This window comes from Haliotis cracherodii, unplaced genomic scaffold (genome assembly GCF_022045235.1).
Source record: "Haliotis cracherodii isolate W230 unplaced genomic scaffold, xgHalCrac1.p SCAF_5, whole genome shotgun sequence".
In the NCBI taxonomy this organism is placed as follows: Eukaryota; Metazoa; Mollusca; class Gastropoda; order Lepetellida; family Haliotidae; genus Haliotis; species Haliotis cracherodii.
Window position 1 is genome coordinate 27,846,658 of NW_027266308.1, and position 25,397 is coordinate 27,872,054.

Consider the following 25,397-nt stretch of genomic DNA (forward strand, 5'->3'; position numbering starts at 1 on the left):
TTGTCTGGGAGAGACCTTGGATTATAGACCCGTTTTGGAGATTCGCGGACTATGTTTCTGCCCCACACTGAAGCACATGTAACACATGTGGTGTCTCCTTGGGCAAGTGACTGTCTGAAATGTGCCTCTGTTAACCCAGCAGTGACTAGGTACCTGGCAGGATGTGGTGGCTAACCTTCGTGCGCCTAACAGGCAGCTTGGGTTGTATACTCCCCAGGGAGCTGAGAATGATTGTTGAGTGCACACTGATCCAGTGACCAGGGGTAATAATAGCAACATGAGCATGCCCCTGTGTGATGTGGAACTATGCGCAATATACATGATATACATGGCCATTTATTATTATATATTGTGATGTTCAGTGACTGTATTCCCTATACATAATGAAGACTTGATGTGGTTTACTTAAAAGGGATTCTTTGCTATTTTGCCTTGAAGTCTTTGAAAGGCATCTTCCGTATTTTTTGCCTGGGTTCTTTATTCTTGTATGAGTCTGCAATCTGATCTTGAGTGACCATGTTCGTGAGGTTTGTTGTTTAACGCCACATTTAGCAATATTGCAGCTATATGACAGAGTGGACCAAACAAGCTTGTGATTTATATTATGAGTATGGGATATGACGCACTGTCAAAAAAGGCACCGATTCTGACCACACAGTTACAATAGTTGCCTCGGACACCCAGCCTAGGTTACTGTCCATTCCAACCAATATATCTCCCCAGTGTGTACATGTTTCATTTCAACCTTTTTAGCAACGTTTGATATTTTTAACCCTGTCATGTACATTATCATATAGCCTCAGAAAAGATTTGGCCTTTGTAACTGTAGCAATGGCAGTTGAGTTGTGATCTTTTTCTAACACTGTTGTGACTTGAATAGTATCCAGATTCTTGAAATAGCTGCATTGACAAGGAGAGATGAAATCATCGTCATCTCGTCAATGGAGTATGCTGTTGATCCCTGGACGATTGTGCTTAAAGCTATTTAGGATGATAATTAAGGAGACAATTTTTGGTTCTTTTTACATTTCGCTTTATATCTGTAAAAGTGAAAATATTCATTCAAAATTCTTTGTTCGTGTTGTTTGATTGAAGGCGTCATCTGCCATTTGTAGTCTTCCAACTTTCCAATATTTATAAGGAAAATCATACAATCAGCTAAATAATAAACATTTCCAAATTAATATCAAGAATATCGTGTTTTGAGTAGCTGTTGTCCCTGTCATTACACCTCCTGACAATCTTTACCTTTTATATACTACTCTAAGGAAGTTAAAGACCACCTGATGTTTTCATATGACCATAGTTGATATGTCATGTGGGGGCGGTTGGGTAGCCTAGTGTAGTGGTTAAAGCATTCGCTCGTCAAGCCAAAGACCCGGGTTCAATTCCTGACATGGGTACAATGTGTGAAGCCCATTTCTGGTGTCCCCTGCCGTGATATTGCTGGAATATTGCTAAAAGCGGCGTAAAACCATACTCACTCACTCACTAATGTGTCATGTCATGTCATGTCATGTCATGACAGATTAACTACAGTCATATGGAAACATTGGATGTTCTCTAACTTCTTTTGAGTAGTATAAGTTGCTAGTGTCTTGTTTCACTCTACAAGTTTAAATAAGTAAAACAAAAAAAGTAAAGTTGATGTTTTAAATTGAAAACATTCAGGACATTTGTGACTTCACTAAGAATCTCTGAATCACTTTGCCTCTTTCAATAGGCTGTGATGAAGCCAGGCATGATGGAAGCATCATGAGTAGAGTAGAGCCTGCCAACACAATCATTCCTTGAAAATGTGGAACTGTTTTGCTCAATCTGTGTCTGTTTCTCCATTGAAAGTTGATAACCTGAGTTCATAATCATGTGGGGCGGTCGGGTAGCCAAGTGGTTAAAGTGTTCGCCCGTCACGCCGAAGACCCAGGTTCAATTCCCGACATGGGTACAATGTGTGAAGCCCATTTCTGGTGTCCCCCGCCGTGATATTGCTGGAATATTGCTAAAAGCGGCGTAAAACCATACTCACTTACTTACTCATAATCATGTCAGAATTCAATCTCAGTTGTCCCCTTGTTATCCCTCGCCTTGCTCCAAGGCTGTCCTGAAAGAAAAGTCCATGGATGTGTTGTAACTCTATCCTCCTAATCGGTAAGTCTACATATGTGGACAGTACAAAAAAAGGACTTTGGTCTCTTATAGGGGGGCGGTCGGGTAGCCTGGTGGTTAAAGCATTCGCTCGTCACGCTGAAGACCTGGGTTCGATTCCCGACATGGGTACAATGTGTGATGCCCATTTCTGGTGTCCCCCGCTGTGATATTGCTGGAATAATGCTAAAAGCGGCGTAAAATCAAACTCACTCAATCACTCTTATAGGGACAACTTGTTTTTATTATCAACATTATCTAGAACTTATGATTTAAACTAATAATTATTGCCTTAGAGACATGTGCAAGTCTAATGCCTCAACACAATCATGGAATTAAAGCTTATCTGAGACCATCTCCTTGGCATCTAAGCTCCTCCAGGATGAGTTTATATATACATTGTGGAGTTAATATTAGATATGGCTAAGATTGGTTTATTGTCAACCACCGGCAGAAAAGGCTGAGATTAGGTTATTGAGTCGCAACAAGAATGGCTAAGATTAAGTTTGTATCTCGAAATATTCAGTGCTGCTGTATTCCAGACAACTGGAGCCTGTATATTTCTGGCAGGAGTGAAGGTTTGGAGTGGCATCATGGCGGCGTGGGGGCAGTGTATTTCATTCATGGCATGATGTAAGCATTAAGTAGGGAGCGTCTGAGAGTGACGCCCAGCCTGGTTCTGTCAGATGGTTATTGCTTCCAGGAGGGGAGATTGGGATTTCAGAGCTCAGAGATTCAACATTGATGATGATGCTATCGGCCTGATGCAGGGGTCTGCATGTGATCGTACACATTGATGTAACTGTACGTGCTGTAATACAGGGGAGATTAACATGGGTGATAGTATAGTCCATATACACTGACATAACTTCACATGTAATACAAGGGAGATTAACATGAGTGATAGTATAGTCCATATACACTGACATAACTTTACATGTAATACAGGGAGATTAACATGGGTGAAAGTATAGTCCATATACACTGACATAACTTTACATGTAATACAGGGGAGATTAACATGGGTGATAGTATAGTCCATATACACTGACATAACTTTACATGTAATACAGGGGAGATTAACATGGGTGATAGTATAGTCCATATACACTGACATAACTTTACATGTAATACAGGGAGATTAACATGGGTGATAGTATAGTCCATATACACTGACATAACTATACATGTAATACAGGGGAGATTAACATGGGTGATAGTATAGTCCATATACACTGACATAACTTTACATGTAATACAGGGAGATTAACATGGGTGATAGTATAGTCCATATACACTGACATAAGTTTACATGTAATACAGGGGAGATTAACATGGGTGATAGTATAGTCCATAGAAACTGACATAACTTTACATGTAATACAGGGGAGATTAACATGGGTGATAGTATAGTCCGTATACACTGACATAGCTGTAGTGCAGGGGAGATTAACAAAAAGTGATAGCAGAAGGAAAGATTAACATGAGGTGATAGTATAGTCCATATACATTGACATAGCTGTATAGGAGGGGAGATTAACATAAAGTGATAGTATAGTCCATACATACTAACATACACTGTTGACAGGGACATTAAGCAAATTTATTCCTACCCAAACTATCAATACCAATATATTCTTCATGTTACGTCTTCGTCCTGAAAACCATGTTTTGTATACATGTGTTCAATGTGTACATATATATTTATATTTGAAGGAATAACATAATAGACTCTGTCACGTCCATGTAGCGTTGATAGAAGTCTGAATCGAATATAGTGTTCTGTAGTCCAACATTTATTCAGGCCTGCACAGAGGCCAATATTTGGCCCAAGTCTGAAGCAGATGTCAGTTAAAACATCCCAAATGGGATACAAATGTTTGACAATTCCTGTTAAATAGTTGTGATCACTGATGTGATGACTTGATCGAGGGGACTTGTTTCACTGATGACAGGACCAAAACAGGGTAAGACGCTTTCATGTTAAAATACCTCGGAAATGAAAGAATATAAGAACTTTACAAAAAAATCTCAATTTTGAACCTTCTTATAAATTGTTCCATTTGCCTGCCAAGGGGACTTAGTTTGGAATCGTAGATAAATCCCTGAATGGTGGAGGCGGCGAAGTGGCAAAACCTAAGGTCACCATCTAGCAGGGCTCTGAAATATTATAACTCCTCATGTGACGTCACCCCAAAATATCAGGGGTCGATTTTTCCTGCACTCTAAGATTAAAGGAGTAAAATCGACATATTTATATGTCTTCACTCTCTAAGTTTACTCAGTATTCACCTGATGAAGGGGCAAGGAAATGTTGTGACAAACAATAAAAGAAGTTGTTATCCATAAAAAGTGTCATGTATTCAACTCTGTTGATATTTAAAAGATTGCCTACTTCCATAAACATTTCACTTGGACTATGAATGTCACAGATGTTTAGAGATGGGAACACACCATTGCATGTTGATATGATTCAGGTAATTTTAGGCCAGTTCCAGTACGGTATGGAGATTGTGAGTGATAGCTTTGAAGTCTTCATGGGCATGACATTTGAGACTCCTGATCTATGTGTGATTGGTATGTGTTTGGTTTAGAACGTGTCCATCGAGCTGGTCAGGGAAACTTCATCTTTCAGTCACTCTTGTTCCTGATCATGCATAGCCATGATTGGTGCTGCGTGGACCATTTGTTGTGTTGCAGGCTTTAAACAAAGAAACAGGCCAAAGAATTATGTTGAAGTCTTTTGTAACCTTCAACATTCACTACACACAGACTGAGACATTTGAACAATTGTAGGAGTTTTGACTATAGAAACTTTAAAAGAATGTATGCAGTATATAGAGTGTGAATAAGGGTTAGTCAGTCAACAGATCTTTTGCCCCAAAATTAAGGTCGGTAAGTCAGAAAAATGAAAAATGAAACAGTACAATTTCAATTGTATTTTCTTTTATGATTCATCATAATTCTTTTCTTCTTTTTTTTAAAGTATTAAGATTAATCTTCAACAGGTTTTAATTGTAGTATGAAGTTGTTACCCATAAATTGTGTCTACTTTGTCATCTTTCAACTTTTAAGTAATGTCTGTCAAACAATTCATACAAAATACTGTTTTTCATTTATACAATTTGTTTACATTTTATTTTTTTTTAGAGTTGGCAGATTTAAAGCTTTAAAACAAGTCCTTAAAAGAATAAGTAATTTTGGCTTATAATAGGATTTTGAATATTTTGATTGAACAAGTGGTGCTCTGAGTACTTTGCAATGGAAACAATTAAAACAAATTATTTGAGAGGGATAGCTAATTCTTATTCAGATTTCAATTGTATCATTCTCAGTGTTCGAAATTAAATATGTCAAGGGGTCTTTGTCATAATCCTAATGTTAAGAAATTTAAAGTCTGAGAGATTTATGGAGCCCCTGGATTCCAGTTCAATAGCAATAACCACAAGTATCTACCTACATATATAAAACTGCGTAATATATAAGTTATTTCCATTTTCAGGAGGGAATAAAGAAATTTAAAAGCCCAAATGAATATTGTAGGAAAACCTCTAATGTTGAATACTGTTGCAGATCATCAGAACTTCTTTGGCAATGATGACAATCTTGGGCCACTTGCAATCAGTATTCGCCGGGAGAAGGTTGACGCAGAGGAGCGGACAAACCATCTTGGCAAACCAGACTATGGGTTTTATCAGTATAGAATCATCTGCAGAACAAGTGAGGTAGGAAGCTGTTTGTGTCTGATCAAAGGGAGATAACTCTTGTTCACAGATAACCTGGCATCCACAAATAGTTTGTAGTTGTTTCTGTGTTAGTTTCCTCACAACTGATACTTTGATTTTGACTTTTATGATTCTTTATTTGTGAAATAGCTTGTAAAGTTCATAAATTACAAATTTATTTTTAATGACTTTTTTTCCATGCATTATCCAAATGAAATCAATGCCTTAAGACTACGTCTAGACTAGCATGTAAATCCATCATACAAAAAGATGGATATCTTGTAAAGTCAAGTGGGATATGATTGTAAATGCTAAACTAACATTATCTTTCAGCTGACAACAATACGAGGATCTGTGATAGAGGATGCCATCCCCTCGTCGAGTCGGCTCAGCAGTTCGCGTGGTGTGCCCATCAAGGAAGTCCTGGAGTTTTCCCTGCCGGAAGTGCAACTCTCCTCCCTCAAGCAGGCCACACCAGGCCAGAAAACAGCTGAACAGCTGCTGAAGGTGGACGAACAAGGGGTGAGTCACTTGCTCCTACAGTACATGAAGCCACTGGTCCAAAGTCTTAAGCCTGAGTCTTGTACAATTCTGTTTGGTCTAGTAACTCAGCTTAAAATAGTCCATATAAAAGCACTAAAATATAATGAAATTTTCATGTTAAGAGCCATGATCGAGCTAGTAGCCTCAAAAGATTTTGGGACAGATTGATTATTGAAGTGAAAACTTGTCAAGAGGGCGGAGAGGGATCGGGAATGTTTCAAGTCATATGGCTAACCCACTGCTACTTTGGGAGCATAGTTACTACGAAGTTAAATTGTCTTTAATGATAAATCAAATTATTGAAGGTCAAGTGAACAAAGTCACTGTATTCATCATAATCTGTTGGCAGATGTCATTGGTTTTAAAAACAGAATGGATATTATTAGGAATGTTATTGCTTCATTATATTGATCAGAGTCTGGAGCTCACAGACGAGGATGAAATCTACAGATAACTAGCCCTCGAGTAGTGCAAATATTCGGTCAGTGGATCAGTTTGGACAGTAGAAATGATTGTAGATCTGCTGTTAAACAAATTTGAGAGCAGAAGTGTCTTTTGACAAGAATATTGGTTGATTGATATGATTATTTTGGGAAGATATGAATGATAGTTATTGATCAATGAGTAGTCTGAAAGCCTGGATAGGGATTATCGCCGGAACTACTCAGAGCAATAACCAGCAATATGGATAATCTATACAATCTTGGCAATTTCATGTTAATTTCAAACACCGTACAGTGACTGAGTGTGAGGATTGTGTCTGACCACGAAGTTCTCTGTTACAGATCAGCAACACATACAAGGTGGGGATCAAGTACTGCAAGGCCGGGCAAGCCTCGGAGGAGGATATGTACAATAATGGTGAGTTGGCCTCTGAGAGTGAGTGAGTGGGTAGGTGGGTGAACAAGTTGTCCTGTGCTGAAGAGTGAGTGAGTGAGCAAGTTAGCCTGTGCTTAAGATGCCGTGATTGAATGAGTAAGTTGTCCTGTGCTTAAGCGAGTGATTGAGTGAGTTGGCCTGTGCTGAAGAGTGAGTGAGTGAATTGGCCTGTGCTTAAGAGTGAGTGAGTGAGTGAATTTCAGACAACAATCAGCAATCCTGTCCTGGCTAGTGGACATACCTCAGACCATGCATACTTTGTGGTTAGACACAGGTGATTTCGATTTTGACACACGATTTCCATAAACATATTGATATTGTTCCATACTCTCTCTGTTCTTTATGTATTGGATTTAATGACAGGGTAGACACACTGGTTCCCAGGGTTAGAATAGGTCCCTAGGCAGGGTATATTGCACATGTCTATCTTCATACACTGACTGTGTGGCTCATAATATCAACCACTGGTTTGCCAGGTCAAGACTTGATTAATTACAGGCCACCATGATATAGCTGGAATATTGCTGAGTGTGGCAGGGAAAAACCCAACAAAACATATGTCAGGTTAGTTAACATAACACAGCCAACAGACATTTGATAACTTTTTGAATGGCTGTTATTTATTTCTGTCAACAGAGCACAGCTCCCAAGCTTTCGAAGAATTCCTGAAACTCATCGGGAAGAAAGTCAAGTTAAAAGGTTTCGACAAGTACAGAGGAGGACTTGATTGCAAAAGTGAGTGTTTGACTTCAAGTTCTTGTAGGTTCTTTGTGGGTAATGTAAGGATCATGTACAACATAAGCTGGTTCCATAACAGGACCAGGATCTGTGTCTTGAGGTCTTGCACTTGTCCAAGTCATCCATGTTTTGTAGGGTAGCTGGGTAGACAAGCGGTCAACGAAACTGTTGCTCCAGAGAACAGGGTTTGAACCCCGGCATAGGTACAGGATGTCATCTGGAATATTGCTTCAGGAGGCATAAGCCTTACTTATTTACTCACTCACTCACTCACTCACTCACTCACTCAATGTTTTTGTTGCAGCCGACTCCACAGGAACCCACTCCTACTACACAACTTTTGAAAACTGCGAGATCATGTTTCATGTCTCCACCATGCTGCCCTTCACACCAAACAACAGGCAACAGGTAAAGACACAGTGTTGAGTACTCTATTACTTAATTACATACAAGTAGTGTCCGAATAACTGCCTGTCCATGGCTGGTAACTTTTCTGTATGAAATTTTCCTCCACCTGCCTGACTGTCTGTCAGGTATTTTTAAGACTACTATATAATAGGTTTATATTAACTTCTTGTAAATTCTCTTGTAATTGTTTGCATTATTTCAAGATGTGATTTGTCTCTTATGTTTGTGTGATTTTTCACTATTTAAAATGTCTGAATGTGGGCAGGTAACTTTGAAGATGGGCAGGCAACACTGATGGGTCACCTGCCTGACTGTCTTGTTGGACTTTAAAATAATTTCAAACACTGCATTCAAGTCCAAGATGGACTTTGAACCAATTCTTTTGGACTGCCACTCAATCAAAAAGTATTGGTAGAAGGTATCAGAATAAACAGATTTGATACTATTTTACAAGTGATGTCTCACTGAAGATGATTATTTTTGCTTCATGTTGATTGGCTTATCTTTACCTATATTGTTTGTGGATTGTTTGAGAAGTGGCCCTTGGCAGTGGGATGATGTGTTTGTTGCAAATATTTGAATAAGGATGTTCAGTTTCTCATGGCTTGACAGATGTTTGGGGGATGTTATTTAAGATGTCTGTGTCTAATAACAATTCAGAATGACTTGATGGTGCAAGTAGGCTGACTTGATGGTGCAAGTAGGCTGACTTGATGGTGCAAGTAGGCTGACATGATGGTGCAAGTAGGCTGGCTTGATGGTATAAGTAGGCTGGCTTGATGGTACAAGTAGGCTGTTTTGATGGTCCAAGTAGGCTGACTTGATGGTGCAAGTAGGCTGGCTTGATGGTACAAGTAGGCTTGCTTGATGGTCCAAGTAGGCTTGCTTGATGGTCCAAGTAGGCTGTCTTGATGGTGCAAGTAGGCTGGCTTGATGGTCCAAGTAGGCTGGCTTGATGGTGCAAGTAGGCTGTCTTGATGGTACAAGTAGGCTGTCTTGATGGTACAAGTAGGCTTGCTTGATGGTCCAAGTAGGCTGTCTTGATGGTGCAAGTAGGCTGGCTTGATGGTGCAAGTAGGCTGGCTTGATGGTACAAGTAGGCTGGCTTGATGGTGCAAGTAGGCTGGCTTGACTCTGATGATTCTGTTTCAGCTGTTGCGCAAGCGGCATATTGGGAATGACATAGTGACAATCGTGTTCCAAGAGCCGGGGGCCCTCCCCTTCACGCCCAAGACAGTGAGGTCGCAGTTCCAGCACGTGTTCATCATTGTCCAGGTGCTCAGCCCCAACACAGAGAACGTCCAGTACAGGTACATTGCACCACACAATCTCTTTCCTATATTTCAGCCTGGGGATCAACCAACCACTGCCAAATATCAGAACTGCAAAATAGAATAGTAACAGTATAAAGATAGTTAATTTGCCTGTCCACACTTGCTTGCCCCAAGTGTGCACTAATATGTGTGCTGGATCCTTGTCATATTGCTGGAATATTGCTATCTGTGATGTAAACAAACTTCACTTACTCACTGATAGAACTGTAGCAGTAACAATTGACAGTAACTGGTTAGATCCAACTTTTATGGCAGAATCTGCAACTTAAGCATCCAGCATACTGCTCACTCTCCTAATCTGTATGAGAGTTATTATACTGCTCTGTTCTACATGGTAACGGTATCAAATTTAGATGTAGCAATAATGAAATATGATGATTTTATTGCAAAATGTTCATCTATCATACAGCATAAAGAATGTTTTTGTCTCTCCGTCTTTCAGAGTTTCTGTCACAAGATCCAAAGATGTGCCACCGTTTGGTCCGCCCATACCTGAAAATGCTTCATTTACAAAATCTGCTGAATTTGTTGATTTTCTTCTTGCAAAAGGTGTGTGGTTTAAAGCATCCTGAAACAGTCTGAGAAATACATTGTTCCTTTGTGTGTCAGTCTAAAGGGAGACAATCCTTGACAACAAAAAATCCCATTTACCATTTAGCTGTTCTTTGAACTGAAAAAGTGATTTCAGCATCCCATGACCTAATCTGAACAATTGACAATAAATAATTTTTCATTTCAACCCTTTTCAGGCAGATGCCATTAAATTATCTAATCTTTATTGTCAACCGAGTTTGCTGCCATGTTTGTTTCAGTGATAAATGCTGAGAATGCTGCCCACAAATCTGACAAGTTCCGAGCAATGGCGTCACGCACACGCCAGGAGTACTTGAAGGATCTCGCAGCCAACTACAGCTCAGCAAACTCCTTAGACTCAGGGTCCAAGCTGAGTAAGTGTTGCTCATTCAAAAGACCGGTGAAGATCCGGGGTAAAATAGGTCTTCAGCAACCCATGCTTGCTGTAAAAGGCGACTATGCTGGTCATAAAAGGCGACTTACGGGATTGGGTGGTCAGGCTCGCTGACTTAGTTGATGCATGTCATCGTATCCCAATTGTGTAGATCGATGCTCATTATGTCAATCACTGGATTGTCTGGTCCAGACTTGATTATTTACAGACCGCCGTCATATAGCTGTAATATTGCTGAGTGCGGCGTTAAACAACAAACAAACCAAACCAAACCAAACCAAAGCTCTTTCAAATACATTACAGTCTTTATGTAAACCAACTAATGTGTTTTCAATTTAAATGAAGGCCAGATAATTCTATGTCTTACTTAGGATAGTTTGGTGAAAGAGCATCAGGTGGAGAAAAATATGATATAGGAAGAATGATTTCAGATGATTTTTGTTTTGTTCTTGAAAAAGGTTATCATTATATGTTGACATGAGTGAGCATTGCTCCAACTTCCTTCATGTCTAGGTGGAACAGATATAGTGTAGGTTTCGTACCTAGCTTGCCTTCACAGGAAAACTAAATATAATACAGTGATTAACGATACGTTGAATGAATTTGCCAACTGATAGCAAATCGGGTATGAACAGTTAAACCTTGGTTTATTCAAGCCTATCATTTGTGACAACTATGAGAATGCCCAATATGAGGAATTGAGACCGTAGTTTAATATCCCATTTAAAACGATGTAGTTGGCACATGTTCATTGTTTTGACCACATATGTACAATGAGAAACAATCAAGAATAGCCAGCCAAGGTAAGCCGATTTATAATTGTCTGTTTTCTTTCTTTTGATCTAGGTAAGTTTGCGCTGGGCAGTGGACGCAAAAAGGAGAGAAGCAAGCAGAAAGTGGTTCCTGATCTCTTTGCTAAGGGCGCCATTGTCTGGAATGTGCAGGTCAGTTGCCCTAAATGGTTGTCATGGTGACCGCTTCAATGGTCCAGTTTATAGAGCGGATGGTCAGGGATGTGATCCCTGCTGTCTCATTCCAAAAGATGCTAAAAGATGGTACTTGGTGTTACCCTGCCTGGCGCTAGGCATTAACCGAATAAGGACTGGTCGGCTCGGATTCTGTAATCTGTGTCTGAGTGGTGTATCCATGTTAAACTGCAGCGTGGTATCTCAGTGGATATACTTAACAAAAATTTTCTCAAAAGGAGCTTTTAACTCAACTTTTTCTTTTATGCCTACCCTATACTGCCACCTCACAGGGTTCAATGTGACATTTATGTTCTGTTTTGGCAACATTCCTACTTCAACCAAGCACAAAATGACAACTTACAATAATGTCGGTGACTGCATTTGGTTGTCACATAAGTTGTTATCCAGTATTAAACTAGCGTCCATTCAAATAAAACTGCAAATTTGTATCACTGCGTTATCAATGTAGCACTTTCATTTATCCATTATTGAGTTTCATCTACTAAACCTGATAATTATGCAATGCTTGAGGTTAAGTTTATTTTTTACGTTGACATATAGTAGGTGTGGGAGTTTTGTGTAGTTTAGGTTTTCTTTATATGAGGTTGGTTGGTTGGAGCCAAGAATTCTGAAATGTGTTGCTAGGCAGTTGGTTCCTTATGACAGAAGTGAACGTTATGTGCGCCTGTCTCATGTGTAACAATGGTATGGTGCAGATCGAGGACTACAGCAACGCGTCGCAGGTGGAGTGCCTGTTGGCCATGGCGGCTGATACTGTGGTTCTGATGGAGGAGGGCAGCAAATACATCATCTTCACCATCCCCTGCGGCACCGTCATCGGCTGGACGTTACAGGGCTCCAGGTGAGAGGAGCATCTGGTAGCAGTGGAAACACCTTCCAGGAAGAATTTATTTGGGTTATGAACTTAAAATGAAATGCTGACACTTTTGTAACTCACCTTTTCACATCAAAAGGGTCACCAACTTAGGGGTTTGTTGTCCATGGCCCCAGTACTACTGAGTTTTCATTTTCTTTTGAAAAAACTCCAGATTTTCTCACATTTTGAACTTGTCATTTTCAGGATTTCTTTCGTCTATTTTAATGTGACACTTTCTTCTGAATTCAGTTTACGCCTGTACTTCAACCAAGGGGAGTTTGTTCTCCTTCGACCACTCAGTGGCGAGAGGGAGGAGATGGATGAAATAATCAGTCGTCTGTCGGCCATTACACAGGGATCAGAGGTAAGTCATGTGACTGCATCAATTCCTTAAGCATGAATAATTGTATCCTCATGTATCACTGTTCAAGGTTCTGTCTGCAGTAGAAGTAGTATAAAGACAAGTAGCATATAGTTACTTTCCTCTAATGATAGGTGTAGAATAGGTCTTCAGCAACCCATGCTTGCCGTAAAAGGCGACTATGCTTGTCGTAAAAGGCAACTAACGGGATCAGATGGTCAGACTCGCTGACTTGGTTGATGCACGGTCATCGATCCCAAATGCTCATGATATCAATCACTGGAATGTCCCAGGTTAGGTGGATTTTTGGCCTTGCTTTTAACTACAAAGTTGTCTGCACCAGCCTCAACCAGTTTCAGGTCAGAATTGGGTCTTCTGCACCTTATGCTTGTAAGAGTCTACTGACAGGCTCGGGTAGTCAGACTCACTGTCGTGGTTGATGCATGTCATCCTATCCCAATTGCATAGATCAATGCAGACTCGATTATTTACCGACTGCCATCATGTGGCTGTAATATTTTGTTAAATAACAAACAAACAAACCACTTTCACTTGCAAACTTGTATCTGCAGACATTGGAGATCAACCTGCGTCGGAACGGCCTGGGTCAGCTCGGCTTCCATATCCAGTCTGAGGGCATTGTGACGGAGGTGGAGGAACATGGGTTTGCCTGGTCCGGAGGCCTCAGGAAAGGCAGCCGATTGGTTGAAATATGCAAAGTGGCGACAGCTACACTTACTCATGAACAGATCGTAGATCTACTTCGAACATCACAGCCTGTTAAGGTGGTTGTTGTGCCCCCTCTTGAAGATGGATCACCAAGGTGAGATAACTCTTGATGTCAAGAAATTCATCAGGATTTACAATATGTACAGCTAATATAAATAAACTACTCATCAGACTTTAATGTCCTTGGAGGAAAAAGATCAAATATCTTGCTCTTGTGTCCAGGATTTAGTGTTGGACAATAAACTGAGTTTCATTAGATTAGAATATAATGACAGTAGACAATGCTAAGTAAGTCTGAAGAAGACTAGATCATCACTAGAGTCAGGCAGTAAAGATTGAGAGTGCTACACGATGAGTTTGAGCGCAGGGTTGATGTCAGTTTTGTCGGTTATTATTCACAGAGGCTTCCTTACCCTCAACTCGCACTTCCATTATTCTTCCATGGGGGCGCTGAATGCCCTTATTCTCTCTGAGCGTGTTCACACTCAGAAAGAGACTAAGTACAACAGCCAGAGAAGCTCCCTAACACTGCCGTTACAGAGAAAGTCTAGGTACACATCATCCTCATTTCATCTCATTGCCACATCGCTCACAGCTTGTGCTAATGGATAACACCCCACCTTCAAATGGAACAGTCCTTTTCTTCAATTTAGAGTTGATACATTGGCTAGATAGGATATTTGGAGTATTCTATTTCTACTAAAAGGGGATGATTGCTTTTTTCTTGCTTGCCCTGCTGTTTTAGTGTCAGATTTTTGCAATGTTTTACTAGATTTAGTTACATCTTTCCTTTCACCTGTCTGCTTCCCTGTCATGCTTGTCACCTCATTCTTCATCCTTCATTTTCATTTGCCTTGCCGCCTCCATCATCACCAATCACAGCTATTATCTGTGTTGTCATGGTGATTGAATGATTTTTACATGGATTGCAAATTTCTGCATGGTTTATTCAAACAGTTGTTCATTTATTTTCTGACATGGTATGCAGGAATCTGTTCACACCTTTAAATTTGGTTCAGTTGCATTTTGATTTTCTTTCAGAGTTTTTTATTTGTGGAGGGTATTTTTATTTGTTGAGGCAAGACAATTTGATTTCTTGTTTTGCTGATTTTCAAGTCCAATATGCAAGGTGAAATAATATATAAATATTTCGTTTACTATTATTTGCAATGATGAAAGATTTTAAAAGTTCTATTAATAATTATGTAAGAAAATAGCAGTTTGCATTGTGCAAATTTGCAAAACAAGAAAAGCGATTCATCTGACCTTACCACTGGAGGATTTATTTTCAGTTTCCTTGTTTTTGTGTTGATGTTGATCTGTATTTGTTAAATGGTAAGTGGGTTTGTCAAAGGAACAGCTGTGTCCTGCACCTGAAGGAATGCTAGCATGTTACTGTTAAGAAAATGCTTACTTTAATGGCTTTCTCTGTCTCTGTGCTTTTTAAAGTGAAACTTGATTTTTTAAACATAATAGATATGAACTGTATAAGAAGACAAATGTACTTCGTAAATTAATTTTTTGTGGAAAGTAGCTTGATTGTTTATGTATTTCAAGAAGACTTTTCCTAGTTTGCATGAATGCATAACACTAAGTTTAAACTTTTCCCTTAGTTCTACTCTCTGTAGACCCAAGCCTGACTCTGCATGAAGTCACACGTCCCATCAAATATAGTCTGAATAAATCAAAGGCAAATATTAAACTGTTTTTGAATTTTTTTAAATTAATTTTTTCCACAATTATTGAGTCATTACTTTTAGATAATACATTGTTATGAAAAATGACGCTTAAATGATTCATGGGATTAAGACCATTTTGTTTATCATGGAGGTGTGCACACAATTGTTATGTTCTGAAGTTGATTAACCAATATTAGTTGGTGTCACTGAGCATGTTAAAAAATAAGGTTTTCATTTTACAGAGGAGGTGGCGACATGAAGACCCCATCCCCACGAAGTATCCCAGTGTCACAACATTCATCAGATTATGAACTAAACAATCGCTACCCAACTCACGCATACACGGATTCCACGTTGTCGTCTGGTCGGGGTTCTGATGATGGCCGACTGTCCCACTACAGTCAACCTCAGCAGGATATTTATGAGACATATCGCACAAGGGGAGGCAACCCTGATGGTCATGTGAGCTCCGGTGACGAGTTACACTCGAGAAGTGGATCACATGATAGCTCGGATTATTCTCTATCGGGTAAGTACATAGCACTGATTAGAAAAGACTTCCAAATTGAAATGCAGAGGTTAACCGAGGAATTGGTTGCACAGGACTAAATTGTAAATCAGTGAATGACAAGGGATCACTGAATAATCAATAAATGTGACCAACCATGAGATAAGGGACCTTAGGGGTGAAAAATCACATTTCGATTTCTCATTATATTTAAAATACAGTATCTTAGGAACTAAGGCTGGGAAGGGTTACTCGGGTACTCGAGTCTTATGGGTACCTACTGAGTAGGACACGGGTATCCACAGGACTACCCTGACCCGTGGTTAGTCACATGATATATTTCTTTATGACATTAACAATAAAATGTCATAGTTATACTTTAGTACAAGTCACTATAGTTCGCATTTCTTTCTGACTGTGCACACACTCCTTCTGATTTATATGTGTTTTAGTAAAGACAAGGCCTCAGTCAACTCCAGTATATGCACGATCAGATCGTTTTATGCTATCTATGAATACGTTTTGCCAGTAAAAAAATTCCCATTTGAACATTTTGTACTTAGCTTGAGACCTAGAGTGGGTACCCGGGTAGGGTCTGGTAATAGGGGTCAGGTACCCGGGTAGTAAATTTAGACTCACCCCAGCCTTTTTAGGAACACAATGCAGAATTCTTATTTATTAGAAAGATACTTGGCATCAAACATTTGGATTAATTTTCTGCAAAATCCCATTTTCAATCTTGACATAATAACTGTATAGTGACTGATTAATCGAAAGTAGACATATATGCTAAACCTTTTCAAATAGTGTTTTTATTTCATTACAACCTTGCACGAGAAAAATAAGATATTTTTGTACTGTCCTAATTGATCTTCATGGCGATTTCTATGGTAGTAAGCTGACCTCAAACGTCTTTCTTTATGATGTCACAGCACAGTTGTATCCTAGCACCCAGAAGGCCCCTTTTCTACTGGGTCACAATGTTTAAACACACTGTTTCAAGTTTACAATCAGAGAGTCAACACAATGGTCTAATAAGTGGCAACAGCAATAAGTGGCCCGTGAAGATCCGGGGTAGAATATGTCTTCAGTAACACATGCTTACCGTAAAAGGCGACTATGCTTGTCGTAAGAGGCGACTAACAGGATCTGGTGGTCAGGCTCGCTGACTTGGTTGATGCATGTCTTCATATCCCAATTGCGTGCATCGATGCTCATGATGTCAATCACTGGATTATCTGGTCCATTCTTGATTGTTTGCAGACAGCCGTCATATAGCTGGAATATTGCTGAGTGCGGTGTTAAACAACAAATAAACAAACAAACAAACTACCTTGGCTCCAGTCTGTTGGGTATTTTTACACCAATGAGTAGACATGTGTTAAATAATTCTGCTTAAACTGCTGTAAACCATTTTAGGAGACCATTTCAGGAGACAAATTTGTATCTGTTCATGTGTGCCCCAAGTGTGTCACATGTTGCATAAACTCACAACAGCCATTAGTCTGTGGCGCCATTTTATGCATTAACACTGCAGTGGAGTTCATGTTTGTGATGTGTGATGCCCATAAATAAAGCTGTGTAAATACCTACAGGCACACAAGGGGGAAATTACACATTTGTTAATTACACTGTGTTGTTTTTATTTCTATGCAACCAACTCAAAATTATTTGGGTAATTCTTACTCAATTTGTGTATTTAATTGGAACCAGATCTGCATCAGAATCCCCGAGAACTTTTCTGCGCATATTGCCCAAAGCTTGATTTTGGACTGTGAAAAGATTTTGTACACATAAATCCAGGTCCCATGATCCTATAGATTTTGTAGCCATGGTTTTTAATCTATTATTTCTAAACTGTTTATGTCTAGTGGTAAGGTTTTGAGAAGGATCCAACTGAAGTTACTGAGGCATGTGAGGATTTGGGGGAGTATAGATTCCCTGTTGCCTATTATTGTCGTAAGAGACGACTCACCAAGATCTGATTGTCAGGTTCTGTGACTTGACTGACTGGGTATGTCAAGCCCCAGTGGTGTGGATCATTGCTTTTGCTTTCTGTCACTAGTTTGTATGTTTTAGGGGCATAATCCAGACACACACATTGTGTGAATGTTTTAGGGGAATAATCCAGGTGCACAGAATCTGTGTGTGTTTTAGGGGCATAATCCAGACACACACATTGTGTGAATGTTTTAGGGGAATAATCCAGGTGCACACAATCTGTGTGTGTTTTAGGGGCATAATCCAGACACTCACATTGTGTAAATGTTTTAGGGGAATAATCCAGACACATGCATTGTGTAAATGTTCTAGGGACATAATCCAGGTGTACACAATATGTGTATGTTTTAGGGGCATAATCCAGACACACACATTGTGTAAATGTTCTAGGGACATAATCCAGGTGCACACAATCTGTGTATGTTTTAGGGGCATAATACAGACACACACATTGTGTAAATGTTTTAGGGACATAATCCACCCACACACTCTATGTATGTTTTAGGGGCATTATCCAGACACGCACAATCTGTGTTTTTGTGACACCCTTGATCCTTGCATATTACCTGTCATGTTCTTAACTTGTTTTGAACAGCTCATGTGTTGATCTTACAAACCTTATTCCAACCATGCACAGTGAAATATGTTTTGTTAACTTTAAAACTATGGATTTACAACTCTACTATGACCACATTAATTGGTAATATGTTGAAATAGAATAGAATGAATCATGTAATCATCCAGCTGAACACCTCTAAATTACTGTCATTGAAGTTTGGTACGTAGAACACATGTGAGTAACTAACGTAAGGAGGAGCTCATTACCGAAGCATGACTGATGCACTGACAGCAAAACTGGTATTTTATGCTATAGTGAGGAATGTCTATGTTATAGTGAGGTATTCTCATGCTATAGTGAGGTTTTTGATGTGGAGGTGCAATTTGTGCCCAGTTGGAAGTTTGCCTGTTTTGAGAATCACATCCCAGGGAAACTGTGCTTCAGCCTCATGGTATGTCTTGCTGTCTCAGCTCGGTGTCGATATTGGTGTCGATCTCGGCATGGCAGCCATGAGTAAGTACATCAAGATATATGGGCAGGTTTTACATGGGATGAGGTTCTAGCTGATAAAGAACACACCATAACCTATTCTTTTGGGGTTTTTTTCCACAAGTTGTGCTAATTTCTGAAATTGTGCTTGTGAGGAATGAATTGGACTTTTCTGAAATGTGTGTATTTAGAAAGATCTTTTTCTGAAGATTTCTGTCAAGCTTATCTTAAATGAGTGTAAATCTGCTAAGTTTATCATAAACAGCCTATTTATTTCTTTTAAATTGTATCTTCATTTGAAAAGCATCATATCCTATGGAAACCAGTATCATCAGTTATTTACTTTTGTAAAAGTTTGCCAAGTTTAGTACGGACATGATGGATACAGACATACAGATGTTGGCAGGCTGTGTTCTGGCTGGGAGTATGTTGACTGTTGTCCTTGGATGGAGCATGTGGAGGATTAGCTGAGTGTTCCTGCCGGGCCAGTAGGTGACAGGACACCTCACTGTGACTTGATGCTGGGTCAATGTCCTTCACTCGATCCTGTCACACACTTCCTTTATTCGCCTCTGTCCTTCCCACTATCATCTTTGGCCGGGGCGGTCGGGTAGCCTTGTGGTTAAAGCGTTCGCTCGTCACGCCAAAGACCCGGGTTCGATTCCCAACATGGGTACAATGTGTGAAGCCCATTTGTGGTGTCCCCCGCCGTGATATTGCTGGAATATTGCTAAAAGCGGCGTAAAACCATACTCACTCACTCACTCACTCACTCACTCACTCATCTTTGGCCACATCCACTTTCCCAGATGACCTCAATGTCCCTACTCCACCCTGGAACCCCACCTCTCCAGATGACCCCCATCCCCCTATCCCACCTTTAAAAGCCTACCTCCCCAAATGGACCTGTGAACATCTAGGAAGTAAGAGGCGACAAACAGGATTGGGTGATCATGCTCGTTGATTTGGTTTGATGCGTGTTGATCCCAATTGTGTGGATTGATGTTCATGATATCAAACACTGGATTGTCTGGTCAAGACTGGATTATTTACAGACCGTCATCACTTAGCTGGAATATTGCTGAGTGTGGTGTTAAACAACAAACAAAAAAAACACCAAAAAAACCTCCCCAGATGACCCCTACTCAACCACAAAACTCACAGATGACCCATCCCTACCCCTAAACACCCATCTCCCCATATGATTCTCAACCCTACCCTACCCTACCCTACCCTACCCTACCCTACCCTACCCTACCCTGAAATATCCACTTCCCCAGATGACCCCCTACCTATACCACTATTACCATCCTACCCCACCCTAACCATTATCCAGCCCATACCCCATATCACCACACCTATCACCAAGCACCCCACAATTGCCCTCCAACTCCAACCCCAACCCCAACCCCAACCCCAACCTTACTGTCACACCTTCTTTATAAGGAACAGAAACAGGATTGCATTCATGGGCCATAACTATGAGGATTATAATTGCCAGAAAAGTGCATTTATAGAAAGTGCATTTGTAGAAAGTGCGTTTGTCTTGCAGCGCAACATAGCCAGCCACCAGCTGCACCGAAACACCCAGCTGAGTTCATATGTGGACTAAAAAAACTGCCATGATGCATCACATGTCCACAGCTTATGCAGTGGTTCAGCGTGATTAATTTTTTCTAACAACACATTAATTCAGTAAATACTGATTAATGTAAATGTTGTTGTTATGTTTTTGCATAATTTGAAAAAATTAAAGAAATTGCCTACTGAATCATTGCATTGGATGGCTATTATGACACTCTTCTTGAAAAAGTAGCAGGCTCTCTATCTCTTCTCCTCCTCCTCCTCCTCCTCCTCCTCCCCCACCCCTGTCCACCTGCCCCCGGCCCCCTAAGTTGTACTCAGTGACAGGGGTTTACATGGCCCATCATGCACTTCTGTTTCACCTTGAGCTTAAGTGAATTTCACCTGGTCGCAGGTTGTTTCATTTCAAGGCTGGCACTGTGCCAGGAGGCTATTTGGCAGAAACATTATTCTCGTGGGATTTGAATACCTCAAGGCTTTGAGTGACAGCTCATTTTGATCACTTTCAAAGGCGCATGCAAACTTTCAATGTGTGTACGTAGTTGCAGTGGCTACAGCATGGGTTATTTATCTAGCATTGTGTTGACGGGGGTGCTGAATGGGGACAGCGGGTTCGGGGGATTTGCATTGAGGTAGGACAACTCTACTCTCACTCGTCAACAATGGGGGGAGAGCTGTCAGGTGCAAATTGTTGTGAGCAGTGGAAACAGGAGACGTACAGGTAGGAACGTCAATTACAGGTGTTTAATCAAGTCTGTTTGGATTCTGAAATATTGTCACTAAGGTTTGGGTTATTTTCCCTTAAACATTTTACTTAATGGTGAAAGTGGTGGACCATACATCTTTACATCAGTTAATTGTGTGATGTTTGCAAATACCCTGTGTTAAACCTGTCATGTATTCTATGAATCATATCTTTAGGAAAAAGTGAACATATTGTGAAATGTCACTTAGGCAGTGAATTTTAGAAAAGGTTGTTTTTTGACAGATGTAACCAATAAAAACACAAGAAACTAATCTATAATGAACCTGACCTGCCAATGATCACATTGGCACATTTTAAGCTTGCTGATGCAGTGATAGAAATTGGCACTGTTCCTGTGATCCTTGCCAAACCGCCAAATAGTTAAGATATTGACAAACAAGTAGAAATTTATCATTATTAAGGATTTTGCAGTATGTTATTATAAGGACTAGTGGACTAAAAATGTTGGTTTATTTCACTTTAATGTATAAATATTACTGCCATTGCTATTTCTATTGTTTCTCAAACGTAACAGACATTGTTGAAGCAGGATTCAGTGATGCGTGACCTTTGCGAGACACGCAATCAGACACTTCTACTTCTGTGGGACCGAGGACTGGGTTGTTCCGCCAACTTGCCAGGAATGTTCTGTGTTGGCATTGAGGGTATTCAGTAATGGCGATGGTTATCAGTAGATTGGTCAGTCATGTGGGACGAGTTCATTGTTTACCTGTGTGAATAGGTTCATGATTATTTAACATGCAATAAATCAATACTTTTCATGTTCAGCATGGGTTTTGAGGCAATAGTGACATTCACTCGGTATTTATGTCAATACTGTTTAACCATGTTTTGAAGCATTATTAAGTGTGTTTTTGTCGCATCGTAATGACTTGGATCAGAAGACTATTAAAGAGGTAGTAAGAAACATCGCATGTTTTGTTGTCATACACATGCTGACGTACTTTTCTTGTTAAAACAATGATTTATCTAAACCTAATCTTGAGCCGATATTCAGCTTCAAGACTGCAGCAAATGTCACTAAAAATGTTCCTGTTAATATGGTTATTATTGGTGTGATATTTCACTGAAATCAGGACCAATAAGGAAAGAGGCTTCACATGTATGTTACATTATAGCATTGAATTCAGTGCTATGATACAATGTTAAAATATAAAATTGAGAAAATAAAAACGAAGAAATACCAATTTTAAACAAACTGCCAGGGCACTTAGTTTAAATCTGAGAAAAATTCCTGTACAAATTGGATAGTCCACATACCAGAGTCATCTGAGGAGCTCTTTGTTGCAGAGTCCGAGTATGGTGGGTTTGAATCCCCTTTTCATGGTTTGTGAAAATGATGGGCCTGGTATCTGATGACAAGGACACCATATTGATACAAATGTGTTTGAAACACTGGATCAAGTTTATGTAACTGTGGGAGATAGTCCCGTTTCTGTGTTGTACTGGTGAAAGTTTCACACTGTCAAATGTTCTAGGCCTAACATGATCGTAACTCCCATAGACTTACGACAGTCATTGCCCTAAGATGGTTTTGTGGTTGGGCCTGTTTTCTATTCTTCCTCAGGTTGGTCAGATTATTTACCATGTCACTTTATATGCAGTTAGTTCTTCATCAAATACTCATTATGTGATTTGTGAATGTCCAAGCCTTCCATTCATGTTGTAAGTTTTCCTCTTGTATACAAATGTTAACTAAACTGTGATTAGAACACAGCAGGTAAACAGTTTGAGCTTGATCAAACTGCTGATACAACACTGCCTCCGATCATTATTTACTCTGCAAGCCAGACCTGCTAGCTGCCATGCTCTCTGTCCCGACAACGAGAGCTAGTTCTAGTGTTGACAGCTGATAGATTGAGTGTAGAGGTGGCTGTGTCGTTACCTGGGATGAGATATAAAGCTGACGCCCTGGGTTAGGTCGGGCTGACTTTGTGATACGTGATGTCATTTCTTTCTAATTGATTTGTAGACGCTATAAAAGTTGAGGTGAGGTGATACAAAAGTATCATAGTCAATGTTTTATCAGTACAGGATTAGATCATATTAGGTTTATTATTGATTGTTTCAGGACTGAGATTAAGATAAGTCTTGGAGGGATTATGCTAGATTTGGGGTTGATTATGCTAGATTTGGTTGGTTTATGTCATTGCTAGGTCTGGGGTGGATTATCCTAGATGTGGGGTGGATTATGCTAGATGTGGGGTGGATTATGCTAGATGTGGGGTGGATTATGCTAGATGTGGGGTGGATTATGCTGGATGTGGAGCTGTTTAAGTACGACTGTATAACATTGTACAGTCTTGTAGATTGAAATGGATTTTGCTGGAACATGTTTGAACATGGATGGATTATATTCGATATTGGATTATGCTAGATATAGTTTGGATTATACTAGATATAGTTTGGATTATGCTAGATATAGTTTGGATTATACTAGATATAGTTTGGATTATGCTAGATATAGTTTGGATAATACTAGATATAGTTTGGATTATACTAGATATAGTTTGGATTATGCTAGATATAGTTTGGATTATACTAGATATAGTTTGGATTATGCTAGATATAGTTTGGATAATACTAGGTGTAGTTTGGATTATACCAGATATAGTTTGGATTATACTAGATATAGTTTAGATTATGCTAGATATAGTTTGGATTATACCAGATATAGTTTGGATTATACTAGATATAGTTTGGATTATGCTTGATATAGTTTGGATCATACCAGATATAGTTTAGATTATGCTAGATATAGTTTGGATTATGCTTGATATAGTTTGGATTATGCTATATATAGTTTGGATTATGCTTGATATAGTTTGGATTATACCAGATATTGAGAGGATTATGCTTGTACATGGGTAGATTTCACTAAGATCTGATGTGTTATACTTGGACTGAGATTGATTATGCTGGGATTCTGACACTGTGTTGATCTTTGTACCCTCTCTAATATACAGTATGTGTTGGTGACGCACAGCTGTTTTGGGGGTCAATCATTTATCTTCATAGATTATTGAACTATCATTACAACACAACATGCTGATAAGAATGATACAGGGGTCACTGTGTCATCCCCACGAGCGGCCCCTTAGTTTCAGTAGCTTGGGTACAAGGAAATATTTACCGTATTCGACGTAATAAGCGCCCCGCTCTAATAAGCACCCACGGCGATATTTGCTAATATATTGGCTAGTGAACAATACCAATTAGCACCCCTTCCAATTGATCAATATACACAACACTTATTTCTTCACGTATAATACATACTCGTGTGTTATATGCACCCTTAATTATGGGCATTTAAATTCTGGAAAAATGTATCTCTCGTATATAAACATTTCAGGCTGTCAGCATAAACCACGAAAGTTATCTTAATATTCTAATAAGAGCCCCCTATTTCTAATTTTGAGAGCGCCCTGGGCGCTAATTACGTCGAATACGGTAACTGTAAAGTGTTCTGCTTGCTAAAAGCAAATAGATTGTCGCAGTCATTTCAGAAACTAAATCTTGAAATAAATGCGTCTCCAAATTAATACGACTGCTGACCCCTAGCCAAAAATGCGACTCAATATCAATGCGACTTCCCATTGGGTCGTGTTGGCCTTTGACGAAGTGTTGCATCCGTGGCATCTGTTTGGACTGCTGGTGTGGTTAGTGATTCCTAGTTTGACACAAGTGGGTAGAATTCTTGACCCTGGAAGTGATAACTCACTGGATGCCTATTGTTTAATTCCTATTCTTTGAATGACATTGTTATATACTTGTTACAAACGCTGCTCAATAAACCGAGTTTGTGTTTATATTCAAGCTGGTATTTCTGCTATCCAAAGTTTGCAGTGAGGCCGTTTTATTCTTGATAGTTATTTTGGAGACATAAATGCGAAGTTTCATAAATGCGAACAAAGACCACTTGCATTTTTCTGCATTTAATTCACACTTGCATTAATTTCAAGATTTACAGTATATCATTCTTCCAATTAATTATAGTTATACCAATGTTCCGTCTGTCCGTCTGTACTTCCGTCCGTCCGAAAACTTTGTCCGCACGATTTCTCTTAAACTATTCAATGGATTCATCCCAAACGTAGTACATATAATCTGTGTCATATGGAGAGGTGCAGTCAAAAG

General features: G+C 39.6%; 1 protein-coding gene across 2 annotated transcripts in view; it reads left to right on the forward strand.

Moving 5' to 3' along the window:
* The window catches only part of LOC139443527 (signal-induced proliferation-associated 1-like protein 2), a 106,369-nt gene that overhangs the window by 65,086 nt on the left and 15,886 nt on the right, over positions 1 to 25,397 (forward strand). Inside the window, exons 5-18 of one of the 2 annotated variants that reach the window (XM_071224513.1) lie at positions 5,719 to 5,870; positions 6,204 to 6,392; positions 7,199 to 7,274; positions 7,929 to 8,027; positions 8,335 to 8,438; positions 9,591 to 9,748; positions 10,215 to 10,321; positions 10,585 to 10,719; positions 11,586 to 11,683; positions 12,424 to 12,569; positions 12,834 to 12,948; positions 13,518 to 13,768; positions 14,076 to 14,225; positions 15,596 to 15,882. In XM_071224513.1, coding sequence (XP_071080614.1) covers positions 5,719 to 5,870; positions 6,204 to 6,392; positions 7,199 to 7,274; positions 7,929 to 8,027; positions 8,335 to 8,438; positions 9,591 to 9,748; positions 10,215 to 10,321; positions 10,585 to 10,719; positions 11,586 to 11,683; positions 12,424 to 12,569; positions 12,834 to 12,948; positions 13,518 to 13,768; positions 14,076 to 14,225; positions 15,596 to 15,882 — 2,067 coding nt within the window. The remainder of the gene's footprint in view (positions 1 to 5,718; positions 5,871 to 6,203; positions 6,393 to 7,198; positions 7,275 to 7,928; positions 8,028 to 8,334; positions 8,439 to 9,590; positions 9,749 to 10,214; positions 10,322 to 10,584; positions 10,720 to 11,585; positions 11,684 to 12,423; positions 12,570 to 12,833; positions 12,949 to 13,517; positions 13,769 to 14,075; positions 14,226 to 15,595; positions 15,883 to 25,397) is intronic. The other variant, XM_071224514.1, reaches the window with a different exon arrangement.